The following is a 13085-nucleotide window of genomic DNA, read 5'->3' on the forward strand; positions in this document are numbered from 1 at the left end:
CCCGGCTCCGAGCTGCAATGCAGCAGCGTGGGAAAGCCCCGCTCCCCCTTCGCCCCTCCACCCCACCATGAGGCAGCGCCGAGCCTCCCTGGCCAGGCTCCTTGCCTCGCACATACTCTGCCTTCCCGAGTTTACCGCTTCCCAGCCGGAGAACTGCCAACCCCTCCCCTGGATCCCCCAGGAGAGCTGCTTCATGTGCCCGGAGGAGGACGTGACTTTGCAGGGTAGGGGACACGGCAGAATCACACCATATCTCATCTCCCACACCCTGCGTCCCCGCAGCTCTGTACAAGACACCCTCAAGGTGCGAAGCCTGGAGAGGACAAGGACTAAGCCACCCTCGAAGGACGGAGCCATCCCCACTCCACCCAGCGAGTGGATCCAGCCTCAGCAGCTTCACTGCTGGGCTGTAACCACAGCTGCCACCGGTACCAGAAACACTGCACACACGCGGCCCCGGGACATCGCTGCCACCACGCACACAGGGCACCAAATGCCACACACGTGGTGGCACAAAGGATGCTCTGAGAAGTGACCAGCGGGTCACTTGGAGGACATGTCAGCGGGTCTGCCCGACACTGCAGAACCAGGTGAGTGGCATGGGATGACCCTGAGACAACAGCCCTGCAGAAAACCGCCTGGTTGCCCCCAGGCAGGACCGCGTCTCAGCCAGGCAAGCCGGGAGGCACACGCTGGCCATAGCAGACGGGCTGGCACTAGAGGTTGGCGTCACTCACAGGTTACACACCTTGGAAGGTGCACGCTCTGGCTCTGCATTGAGCTGGAATGAATCCTCCCCCGTGCAGCGGGCACAAGCATCAGCCAAGTGCTGTCCTCCGATGCGCAAGTGAGAGCGGGCAGGGAGGAAAAGAGAAATTGTTTTCTGGCACCACGGGAAGCTGCACAGGAAGGCAACGAGCTGGTAACCTAAACGGACATAACAGGGCAATGGCAGAGGGGACTCGTGCTGGGGAAGGGCTGTGGGTACAGAAACACGTGCCGCAGCATGAGAAGCCAGACGCAAAGCTGGGTATGGGGGGCACCAGGAGGGGACCCAGAACTACCAGTTCCCCAAGTGCCACCCAAGCTGGAAGCAGACTGCTCACGAGGCACCTGGACCGGGCAGGACCCGTGGGTGTGCTTCTGCAAGAGCAAACCACCCCAAGAGCCCTCAGCATTGCTCTCAGGGGTCGACAAGGCCTTGAGGGGCCATCACCCAGGCCCCGCTGTGGACACATCCCACCAGCAGATCCCAAATAGCATTTCCAGAATTGCATACAATTTTGCATTCATTTACATATTTTCTCAGTGGAAAAATGTTGGATTTGGGGGCAAGGGGCAAGATACAGGCAGTCACTGGGACACTGGGTAAGCCCCATTTGAACAGCACTTTTCAGGCTCTTTGGGGGAGGAATTTGTTTCAGTAGTGCATCCCCAAATACTTTTGCCTCCAAGTGTTTGCTCTGCTACTTTTCCATGGGAAATTTTGAAAGACAAATCTGGATTTTTTTTTTTTTAAGCACTTTTTCTGCACTGCCATTATCACTGGGAACATGGCACATCCCAAACAGCTTCAGCAGAACGCTCTGGAGCGCTCGGGTCTCATTTCCAGACCTTCTCCCCAGTCACTGCAGCCATCTCAGCTGGAGAGAGGAGACATCTACTACTTGCTGTCAGCTCCCAGGAGCAGGCTGGAAGCAGCAACATGATTGTCTACCTCTCCCCTTTCTCCTCACTCCTACCCCAAACACAGGAGTCCAGCTCTGCGGCCAGAAGGAGATAAATCCCCACCCCAACAACCTCATCACACAGGCACCATCACACAGGGGCCTTAAGAGAGGAATAACGTTAGTGTGACAGTGATATCAGGACAGCCGCACCGCTTTATGAGGCAATAACCCGCTCCCATCACTGCGAAGAGCTACTTGGTTTCTGACCTCCTTATGGTCTCCTGCCAGGGAGCCTGGGTATTGCTGCACAGTGCTGCAACTGGCCCGTTAGTGCTTCATTAAACAGCCAGGAATTCTGTGGGGCAGGGGTAGGAACGCCATGGGGCAGGGGTGTCCATTTTAATCCCATATCATGTGCCTGGCCAGCAAGGACAGTCATCAGGAGGGGATCTCCTTGGGAAGGGACACCTTGGTGAGACCATCTCCACCGGAGCCGTGAATATGCTCGCACGGGACATGTCAGACACTGGCCAAGTGTCTTTCCTGCGCTGTGCTTTCTTTTTTAAACAGATCACAGTCAGATGCAACATGAAGCTCCTGCCCTTCCAGGAGCCCATCTGCCCATACCAGCCCCTTGGCTCTCCTCTCCACCACCGACGAGCTGCTGGCACCCGCTGCCCAGCCAGCCGCCAGCCCAGCATAGCTGGGGTCTGCCCTGCCGGCATGTCAGCACCATGGAGGTAGTGGGTCTCCGCGGGCACATGCTGCCCAGCGAGGACATCCCCGCTGGGCCACGCGGGGAAGGGTGGCATTCCCGACTCGCTGCCAGCCGAGGGCTGCAGGACTGAGATGGGTTATAGCTGCACCTGTAGAGCCTGACAGGGCTGCAAAGACTCCTGCAGCAAGCATTGCAGGGAACAGTGTCTCCCCTGCGATCACACGTGTGTCTACCTGGCCCTGGCCCACGCAACACCCACCGCTTATTCGCTTACGCGAATTAGCAGCCACTTAAGAGGCACCATATACTGCAAGACATGGCCAAGGAAATGGCTGTAGAAAGTAACTGCAGGATCTCAGAGGTGCTCTGGGGACCTCTAGGTAAGTGCAGCAATCATGCTGGGCACCACACCCCAGTGCTAACGAACTCACACGCAGCCCTTATGTGCCTCCGCACCTGCACGCTCTTGTCCACTGCACGTGGAGACAGTCACAGTGAGCTTTGTACAGTAAGCTCTTCCACCATGCTGGCCACATGCCCTCCATACCCTTCATCCCATGGCCAGGCACTGGTGTAATTAGCAACCCCAGCTGCCAGCCAGCTTTGATGAGAAGCCTTGGTCTTTGGTTGATGTGAAATGTATAATTTGGATGATGGAAATAGCCTCTACAAAGCACATGTGGTTGCTGTGTCCCAGTGACCTCTCCCATCTTGCGCAGGCTGCTCTGCTTTAAACGTGGTTACATCCTCAGCAGCTCTACAAAGCTTCGGTGCCATCAAACAGATGACACAGCAGCAGCAACCGAATGAGAGGTAACATTTGGCCACTACTAAATAAACTGTATTTTTGGCTAGCAAAGGCTTGGGAGTGCTTCTGGCAGGAGGAGCACAAAGCAGAGATGAGAACTCAGGTGTGGAGACCAAAGACGCACAAGGTCTCTGCAAGCCATTGTGTCTGGCGGAGCAGGGAGCTCAGGTCAGGCAGAGGCAGCACAGGCTTCAACGCAGGTCAACAGCTCAAGGACAACAAGATCTGCAGTGGCTGAAAGTCCCAGCAACTCCCATCTCTTTCTTCCCAGCACAAACCACGCTGGCGGGTCTTCTCATGTCACTCTGGATAGGGTGTCCTCCAGCAGACATGGCCAAACAGCTCAGGCTGATGTTTCTCTTGCCAAAGAAATCCATGCAAACAGCAGAGAAACCTTCCCTCCCTCCCAAGCACTGTCTGTAGCAACCAGGAGAAAGCCCCTCTCCTGACTCTACTCACCAGCCGTAGCTGGTGAAGCCCACTTTCCTGAGTAAGTGGGATCCTGTCCCTTCTGGGTCTGTCCCCACCACAGGAACAACCGCTCCCTTGAGAACCCACGTTGTGGAAGGTTTCATCTGCCTGGACCACATCAGACAACAAGCAAAGGGGTGAGGACCAGAAGTTCAGCGTCTGTCCAGGCTCACACACCCCCAGCCATGGTTCTGCTGCAGGCATACATGAAGTGACGGAGCAGCCACCACCACTGTCACACTGCTCCCTCCTCTGCACATCCCCAAACCCCTATCGGCATCCCCACCACACCGTCAAGGACGTGCCAGGTCATGGTTGCCTTGGTTCAGTAGGTATGACTCAACAGCACAACTCCCATGAAGGAGAGAAGTACAGCCCCATGGAAGGAAAGCTACGTTTCAGCAGGGTTAAGCTCCTGTCCTGTACACCCCAGGCATTGTCCCAACCTGACACTGGACAACCAGCCCTCAGTCCCCACCAAAGGAAGCCCGGCAGTCTGTACATCTTGGAAAATTATCTATTTCAGCAAATACACAAAGCAGGGGGACAGATTCAGCAGTACTTGGCCCTCACAGGCCAGCTGACCAAGCCTTCAGATGGTAAATGCAGTCCAAAAGGATGCTCAGCACCTCCCAAGGTCAAGGTCAGGCCCTGAAGCAGGCCCCACCACAGACAAGGGCTAGGCAGCCACCTCAGAAACCAAAGCGGGTGTTGGGGGCACTTCTGCAAGCCGTGGTCTTCCTCAGCACGCGCACAAGTCCCTGTCCCGCAGGCAGGGCCTCTGGCACTCCAGCAACTGCCGCAAACCAGGAGTCACTCCCACATGGGCCAGTCCTGCACCCTCAGGGAAGCTGCAAGAATTTCTCTTGGGGTTGCTGAGGAAACCCCCCCATCGAAGAGCAGAGAGTCACAGGGGGACACTGAGATCCCCCCAGGCATGCCAACACCAGTGGGCTGAGATCTGTTAGTCCCATAAGTGACAAATCCTCCCGCAATCCTGCCCTGCTCCCTGCCCCCATGGCATCTAGTGTTACCCCAGCATTAGGGCTGAGGATGGATGCCCACAAGCCCAGCTGCAGGACCACGTGGCAGCCTGAGCCCCCACAGCCCCTGTCACAAGGCCGACCTCACATGTCCAACCTGATCATCCCCACGATCTGTCTGTCCCCACCTTGGGTTAGTGCCGTGGCTTTCCATGAGCTGCTTGCAGAGCTCCGGCGAGCCCTGGGATGCTCCAGCAGCCAGGGCAGAACCCTGCCAGGGAGGGGGTGGGCAGGGCGCACACCACCACTGCTGCTCTCATGGCCGTGCGTGGCCAGGGGCCTGAAGGTGATGGTTTGGGAGGCTCCATGCCTGTGTGCCGGCATATGCCACTGCACATTGTGCCAGAGCCCTGCACTGGAGCAGGGGCTGTGACACCCCGAAGGCTCCTGGAGCAGCGGGGTGTGCAGCAGGGAACGGGACTCAGCAAGCACAGAGGGCCTGACTTCGGCACGTACTCCACCTCGTTCCACCTCTCCAAACCTCCACAGCCCCAAGCCAGGGCAAATCTCTCCCCTTTCTCCCCACAGCGGGGCTCTGCTCAGAACACAGCTAGGAGAAGGCATCTCAAGACAGCTCTCCAAGTGCCAGAGAAGCTTCTGGCCTCCTGAAAGGGGGGGTTCCAGGTCAGGAACTTGAAGGGACTGGACACACCAGAGCTCCCAGCCCTGCCTGTACTGCTGCTTCCCCCTGTCACCAACCACCAAGGCTTTAAACTCGGCTAGCTTGGGCACCGGGAGCACCATGACGGCTGTGCAGAGCTCATTTGCCACCTTCTCACACCAGTTTGCCAGACCAAACAGAGCTCTTTGTAGCTGCAAGCCCCCCACGGTCCTTGCCCAGCCAAGCCCACTGAGCCCACAGTGCTGCCGGTTGGGACGCAGGGAAGCACAGGCTTCAGCAGGAAGCAGAGGCTTGGGCTCCCAAGGCTGCCACGGTTTCCTAGAGATCAGCGTGCGGCCACAAGGGAAACGCGAGGGCTGGGCACGCCTGTACCAACCCAGCGCCACAGCCCACAAGGGAGGCAGCGGGTCCTGAGATCAGAGGCACGGCCAGCGCCGGGGGCCAGCGCTCATTGCTCTGATGAAAACCCACTGTGCACATAACGAGCTCTCGACTGCGCAGGCTCAAGAATCAAAGCCACCGGGACAGCAAGATGCAGGCGGCCACGAGCTGAAACCAGCTCACGCAAACCCTGTGGCAGCATCCTTGGAGGATCCTCCTTGGCCAGAGCCCAGGACCTTGGAGGAGCTCTGGAGCTGAAGCCTCCTGCCCAAAGCGCAGGCAGCGGCGCAGACCCTAGGCACGGCACTTCTGCCGACAGCCTCCCAGTGAGAGCGGCCAAGGTCAACCCCGGGGCAAGCCTCCCCGATGGCGGGGAGCGGCTGCGGCACCTGGCCGGGCAACCTCCATCATCTTTGGTGGGGTGTAGAGACAAGGGGCGACCGAAAAGACGCGTGGGGGAGGACAAGTTCAACCACCACCCACCATTCCTCCCCGTGAGGAGGCTGGAGCCAAGGCGAGAGGAGGCTGCGTGCCGGCCCTTGGGCTGGCCGATGGCACCTTCTCCCTCAGCATCCCTTCTCCTTCTCCCCAGCGCCAGGGACACCGACGCGGCCTCCAGCGGGTCCCTCCCGGGGGCGGCGGGAGCCCCTGATCCCTCAGCCAGCCAGACTCCCGCCATTCCCCATCCCCTGACGGCGGGGCGCGATGGCCGCACTCACCGAGCATCTGGCTGAAGAGGAGCTGCTCCAGGTCGCCCAGCACCGTCACCACCAGCTCGGGGTCCACCTTCAGGTAGGGCTTCTCCTCAGCGCCCGCTGCCACCGCCGGCCCCTTCCCGCCCAGCAGCTCGTCGTCGCACTTGCCGCCTCCGCCGCCCCCGCCCGCCTCCGGGGCCTTGCTGAGGGGCTTCACCTCCGCGTAGGGCCCGCGGGGGATGCGGCTGGGCTTGCCGGCGGGCGGCGGCTTGGCGGGGCCGGCGGGGCGCGGCGGCAGCAGCGAGTGCTCGGAGCGGGACAGGCTCCGCGACATGGCGGGCGCCTCCCGGCCGCGGTGGCCGCCGCCGCCCCGGCCGCCCCCCCCCGCCGCCGCCCCCGTTGCCGCCGCCGTGGCCATGTCGTCGCTCCAGCGGGGCTCGTAGAGCTGCCGCTTCTTCTCGGCGTCGGTGAGGAAGGCCAGGTTGGTGAGCGACTTCTGCTTGCGCAGGTTGGAGCCGGCCGGCAGCCGTCCCTCCGCGCTGCTCGCCTTGAAGACGCGGAGCTCCGCGCCCCGCGGCCCCGTCGCTGCCGCCGCCGACTTCGCCCGCCTCGGCATCACCGCGCCGCCGTCGGGGCCCCGCCGGTAGCCGCGCTCCTCCTCGCCCAGCTCCACGTCGGGAAGGCTCTTGAGGTTGCTCCCCAGCATCCCCGCGCTGCAACCATTTAACCCGCCGGGCGCTGCTGCTGCTGCTGCTGTTGCGGCACCGAGGACACACACCGGGCGAGACAGAGAGAGGGAGAGAGAGAACCGCCGTCAGCGCCCGCCCCACCGGCGCGGGGCGGAGCGGAGCGGGACGGGGAGGAGATGGAGGGGGGCGGGGGGGGGGGGTGGGGGGTGAACGGCGCGGCCCCACCTCGCTGCTCCGCCGCCGGCGGGACACTGCGAACCAGCGGAATGTCAGGGGCAAACAAAAAGGGCCCGCCCTCCTCCGCGCCCGGCTCGCGCGGACAGGGGGCGGGGCGCGGCGCGCGCGCCCGCGACGGGGACGGAGGGGAGGGGGCGCGCGCCGCGGGGCGGGGCGGGGGCGCGCGCCGCCCCCGGGGCCGTGCAGCGCCGAGCACAGCGGAGCGGGGGACGGGGACGGGGGGACCCCGGGGGCAGCGGGGCCGTGCGGGACCCCGTGGCGATGCAGGACCCCGGGGGCGAGGGATGAAGCTGGCAGGCGCGGTGCTGCGTGCACCCCCACGGGTGCCGCGAGGGGGCCGCCCCCCACACCGAGCCGTCGGTGGCCTCGGTGACCAGAGCCTGCCCGCCCCGTCCCGCAGCTCCGTGCGGGCAGAGACGCGCCGGGTGCTGGCTGGGAGGTGGGTGAAGCCACCGGGGGTCCCGCGCCCCAGCACCCTGCGTGTGAAGCACCCCCCGTCCCGCCTGCCGCCGTGCCCACCCCCAGCCCCGACACCACACACCCAGCCCCGGGGAGGCCCAAACTTCCCCGTTTCACCCCAAACAGCGCAGGAGGGTCCCGGAGTGGTCCCAGGAGCCCCCCAAGGGACACCACAGCCCCCAAACCCAGCGGGGCCTCTCCAGTGATCTGGGGGAATTAAGGGGGGGAGAAAAAGAGGGGGAGCGGGATCTGGTTATCATCATTTTTCATTAATTACCCGTCCCTCGGGAGGGGTGAATTAAGTCTATTTGGTGACCTCACACGGGCTGCCATGGCAACCGCCAGAAAATATTGCATTAGAGCCCATCACTATGCTGCCGAGATAAGGAGCCGCGAGGGCCGGGGGCGGCGCGAGCCCCCCAGCCCAGCCCCCCGTATGGCAGCACGGCCGCCCCGGGTGACTCGGGCTGAGGAGCCCCAAAATGACCCGGCCCGGATGGGGCAGCATAGGGTGCCCCCTCCCCCCCAAAAAAAAGGTGTTCTGCAGCAAAAAGTGCTGCTGGGGTGGGGATGGGTGCACAAGCTGCCCTGCTGCACCCCGAAGCTGCTCTGAGTTTGGGGGGGCTGTTACGCCCCTTGCTGAGTTACAAGGCTATTGCCTGGGCGTAGGGCCTGCTGCAGGGGGCAAATTTGGGTGTGTCGTCATTTTGGGGCTGGTGGGGTGACCTGGAGCCTCCCGATGTCCCCTGTCCCCTCCGGCCAGGCCCGACAGAGCCCCAGAAGCTGCCGTGGGCCGGGGGAGACGTAGAGGAAGGGAAAGGATCCGGCCCCTTCCCCAGCACCGAATCCACTCGGCCTCATCCCAAAACCTCCCCCAAGACGAGCAGGGCAGCTGCGCTGGGAGCACGCCAGCCCCGCTCTCTCCCCTCCTGCTTTCTACCGGAAAATCCTCCCACTCGCTGCCAGTTTTGGTGCTTCCCAAATCAGGCCTCAGCGTTGAACCCCGTTATCCTCCGGCTGCGCGGCGGCGGTGCCAGGACCCCGCTGCAAAGCCCGGCAGTGCCGGGAGCCACCATGGCTCTGACCGACTTCTGTCCCTTCAAATCATCCGGCGAAGCTCCCGGCTCTTTTTTTCCCCTTCCCTGCACATCCCTGGAGCATCCCGCCATCCTCCACTGCCGCTGCCCTGGCAACCACCGCCCCAGCATCCCCTCCAGCAGCCGCCCCTCCAAAATCTCTCCCCTAAGCAAGCGCCAGAGGGGACTGGGGTGTCCCCAGCGTTGCAGCGGGGACCTTGCACTTGGGCTCATTCGCCCGCCAAGAAAGGGGGTGTCCCCGTGGTGGGTGCAGGGAGCCAGCGGTGCCGCGGCACCCGCCTTCGCGCCGGCTCTCCGCCGGCTCCTTGGAAATGGGTCATTCCTGGAGCGCGCCGGGAAACTGGGAAGAGGAGGGAAAGGAGCCAAGCGGGGCGATGTCCCGGCGGCGTCACGGAGGGGACGGTCCCCCCGTGCCAGCGGCACTGCGGGGGCATGCCGATGTGGCTCCTGTGCCCAGGAGGGGCCACACCGGTGGGTGTAGTGTTTTGGCTGTTGGGGTCACCGGAGGCGGCGGCTGCAGCCGTACCCTCCCCAGGGGAGTCGGGGCACCTCCTGTGTGGGGATTTCCTCCACCCCACCCCACCGACCTCCAGCCCCGGCTCCCATTCTGGCATGGGGCCCTGGGGGTCTGAGCTCCGGCATGAGCCGCTGCCCCCCGGCACCATCGCAGCAGCCCCCCAGCAGGACCACCCCCCCCAGCAAACCCCCCTGGACTCACTCAGGCCTCCGGGTTTGGGGTCAGGGTCAGGGACCTTCGCAGCACCGGGGCACTCATCACCCAGGGATGTGGCCCTCTCCTCCTCCGGGTCCTCCTGCAGCCTGGGGGCAGAGGTGGGGTGAGGGTGGGGGTGCAGGGGTGCATCGCGGGGTGCAGCCAGCTGGAGACCCCCCAGGAGACGGGGATGTGGTGCCTTGGGCTCCGCCAGGGCTTGAGAACACGGGTCTCATGGCAGGGGGGATCCCAGGGCACCCCGTTCCCCGCTGAGCCCATCCCCTGCCCCACACCAGCTCCCCTGGGTGCCCCAGGAACCCCCAGTGCCCCAAACCTGGTGGGAACCCTCCTTTTGGGGCAGAAGCCCCAGACCCAACCCCCCCATTCCCTTGCCTGGCTGCCTCCCCCCAGCCCCGTGCCCCCCCAGCCCCAGGGACTTACCGGTACCGGAAGGGTGCCACGGTGGCGGTGACAGGGTGGCTGTGGGGGGGGCCTGAGGAGAAGGTGATGGCCCCCGACCCGAACTCAGGGCCCCTGCGCAGCGAGCCGCCATGGAGTTCATCCCCTGTCCCCACCACGGCCACCCCACTGCCCTTCCCAGGGGACCCCCCTGGCCGCCCCCCACCCCTGCCCTGCACCAGGGGGGCTTTGGGCGGCTCGGGGGGCTCCCCAGCCCTGCCCACCCCTCTCCTCCCACTGCCCGCTGCCTCTGGCCACTTTCCGGGGGACATCAGGGACCTCGCCGGGGCTTTCTGCCCCCCGCGGGGGGGGACGCCGGGGCTGCCCTCCCTGCCCTCGGCCAGCTCACGGCCGGCGGCTCTGCCAGCGCCTTTGGGCTTGGGGGGCTTGGGGCCGGGGGCCGCTGCCTTCCCTGGCCGGGGGGACGGAGCCCCATGGGGGATGGGGAGCCCCGAGGCGCTTGGGGGGGCCACGGCGTGCGGTTTGCCGTGGGCCACGGCACAGGGCACCGGGATGGCAGAGGCATAGTGGCCGCGGCCGGTGGGGTTGACGTTGGCCGTCCCGTTCATCCTGGCGAGGAGGCTGCGGTGAGGCTGCGGGGAGAGAGGAGGGTTCAGCGGGGCCCGGCGCGGCAAGGGTGTGGGCATGGGGGGGCACCCACATCCCCTTGGCCACGCCGGACCCTGGTCTTGGCCCCCACTGACTGTGGGTGCTCAATGTCTCCGTCCGAGGAGGAGGCCACTGCATCCCACACCCCAGAGTGAGGACATACATGGTGTTCCCCCCAGGGATCCTGTGCAGCCCCGTCCCCACGTGCCCAGGTCCCTGTGGCAGGTCCCTGCAGCAAGGGCACGTGAGCAGAGACCCTCACCAGTAGGGCTGCACCATAGGCGGGATGGGCCCCTCTTGGCCACCCAAACCCTTCTCCTGGTCCCCCAAACCACATCATGGTCACCTGAGACCATCTCCTGGTCATTCAAGACCATTTCCCAGACACTGGAGACCATCTCCTGGCCACCTGAGACCATCTCCTGGTCATCCAAGACCACCTCTTGGCCATTCAGGACCATCTCCTGGTGACCTGAGACCACTTTCCGGTCAGCACAGGGACCACCTCTGTAACCCCATTCCTCAGACCCGTGTCTGAGCCCCACCTTTGCCCTCCCCATCCCCAATTTCCCCCCACATGATGCCAACCACCCCATCTCTCCATGCTCTTGCTCTCATCTTGCCCCACGGTGACCGTCCCTGGCACCACCACCCAGACAGTGCCCTGTGTCCCCTTGCCTTGGAGTTTCGCTCCGTGCAGATGGGGACAGGGGCTTAGCGCACCACCCCATCCCACCCAAAGCACCCACAGGCAAGCAGGCCCATCTTTGCCACCACCAGTGACAAGGACGTCGGCACGGTCACAGCAAGTGGAGAAGCTCGTCCCTCCCACAGGCTTTGCCCGGGCAGGCAGAGCAGGGCTCAGCAAGAAAATCAGCCATGGAGCAAAGCTCCATCTCCAACCACCTCCTGCCTGCAGCTCTCAGGGACAAAAACTCAAAACTTAAAAAAAAAAGGAGTTCTCCAGGGGATGGAGTGGTCTCTAGAAAGACGGGGAGATGTGGCTCCACGGGCGCCTGTGCCAACCTCTGCTCCCTTGCCTGAGTGCACCCGCAGCGAACCGAAAGGCCGACGGGCGCCGGGTGCCACAAATCTCCCAGGACACACATTTCCTGGGCTGCTCCAGCACGGTTTCGTTCGGCTTCCCGGAAGGAAAACCTCCGGGGAGGGGAATGGAAGGGTTTTGGGGTTCCCGAGCATCCTAGGGGGGAACATCAGCTCCAGGTCGGCCACCCGCAGTCCCCATCACCCACGGGGGGGGAGGGGGGGGTTCCGGTCCCCCAGCACTGGCTTAGGGCCGGGGGGGTGCAGCGAGCACAAGGGGGTCTTTGTGCAGCCACTCCAGCGAGCGTGTTCGGGGCTGCGCTGGAGCCAAGCGAAGCCGTTCCCGGCGGGCTGGGGGGGACGCTGCCGCCCAGGTACGGAGCCGCACACAAGCCGCTCTGTTTGCAGCCCGGGGCCGGCAGCCTGGCCGCCTTTCAAACCACCTGGCTGAGATGGAGCTGCTTCGGAGCTGGAGAAGGTTTCTTGGCGAGCCATGGGGTGCAGGGGGGCAGCTCCCATCACCCTGATGAGAACAGCACCGGGCCTCAGCCCTGCACCCGATGCATCTCCCAGCAGAGGGTGCTGCATAAGCAAGGTACAAAAATGCCCCAAACTGCCCCATTTTGCCTCTTCCCCAACCTACAGCTGCCCCGAGCCCGGCTCCCCCCAGGCTTTTGGGGGGGCAGCAAGGACCAAGCCTTGCCCCACATCGCCCGCAGCGACCCCCCCCCCAGGGTGGCCACGTCCCTGCCGTGGGCAGCACTCGTGTGAACGCACCAGAGTGCCCTTTCACCAGCCCCGCACGAGCTGCAGCACTTGACCAGCCGGGCCATGCGGCCGTGGGTCACGGGGAGAAGGGCTGACACAGTGGACAAGATCTGGGTGTCACAGCACCCACTCCAGCACCAGCCACGAGCCACGAAGGTCTTTTCAAGGCGATTTTAGCTAAGGGGAAGGGGGAACCGACACACACGGCTCCAAGCTTGCTCTTGCTGAAGCCTTTGAAACGGCCGGGGCAGTTTTCTCTCTCCCCGCGTCCCAGCTGACATGTCTCTGCCTGCATGTGCTGCGGTCGTGGCCCTGAGTCACGGCACCGGTGGATGGGGGACATCCCTGGGACAAGGCGCTTGGGGGGGTCTCTGGGACAGGCAGGTCCCCGAGCTGCTGCGTCGGGTGAGGTGGAGACAGGCACTGGGGCTCTGCCACCCCCGCGCTGGCAAATGGGTCTGGATCTGGCCCCGATGGGCAACCACAGCCCCCAGTGAGGGGCCCAGCTGGCACCAGCCGCCACCCACGGGTGCTGCAGGGTGGGTGGCAGGAGCCAGGCAGGGGCCGTGTGGGGCCTTTTCTGCACCCGTGGGATTTCCTTGC

General features: G+C 63.9%; 1 protein-coding gene across 4 annotated transcripts in view; it reads right to left on the minus strand.

Moving 5' to 3' along the window:
- NAV1 (neuron navigator 1) overlaps positions 1–13085 on the minus strand; it is a 77214-nt gene that overhangs the window by 52700 nt on the left and 11429 nt on the right. For 2 of the 4 annotated variants that reach the window (XM_054803764.1, XM_054803762.1), the window contains exons 2-4: positions 10044–10654; positions 9609–9709; positions 6433–7164 (exon numbers count right to left, since the gene is read on the minus strand). In XM_054803764.1, coding sequence (XP_054659739.1) covers positions 6433–7164; positions 9609–9709; positions 10044–10630 — 1420 coding nt within the window. In that variant the 5' untranslated portion in view covers positions 10631–10654. Of the gene's footprint in view, positions 1–6432; positions 7165–7322; positions 7386–9608; positions 9710–10043; positions 10655–13085 lie in introns of those variants that run through there. The other 2 variants (XM_054803763.1, XM_054803765.1) reach the window with 2 other exon arrangements.

This window comes from Grus americana, chromosome 25 (assembly GCF_028858705.1).
Source record: "Grus americana isolate bGruAme1 chromosome 25, bGruAme1.mat, whole genome shotgun sequence".
NCBI lineage: Eukaryota > Metazoa > Chordata > Aves > Gruiformes > Gruidae > Grus > Grus americana.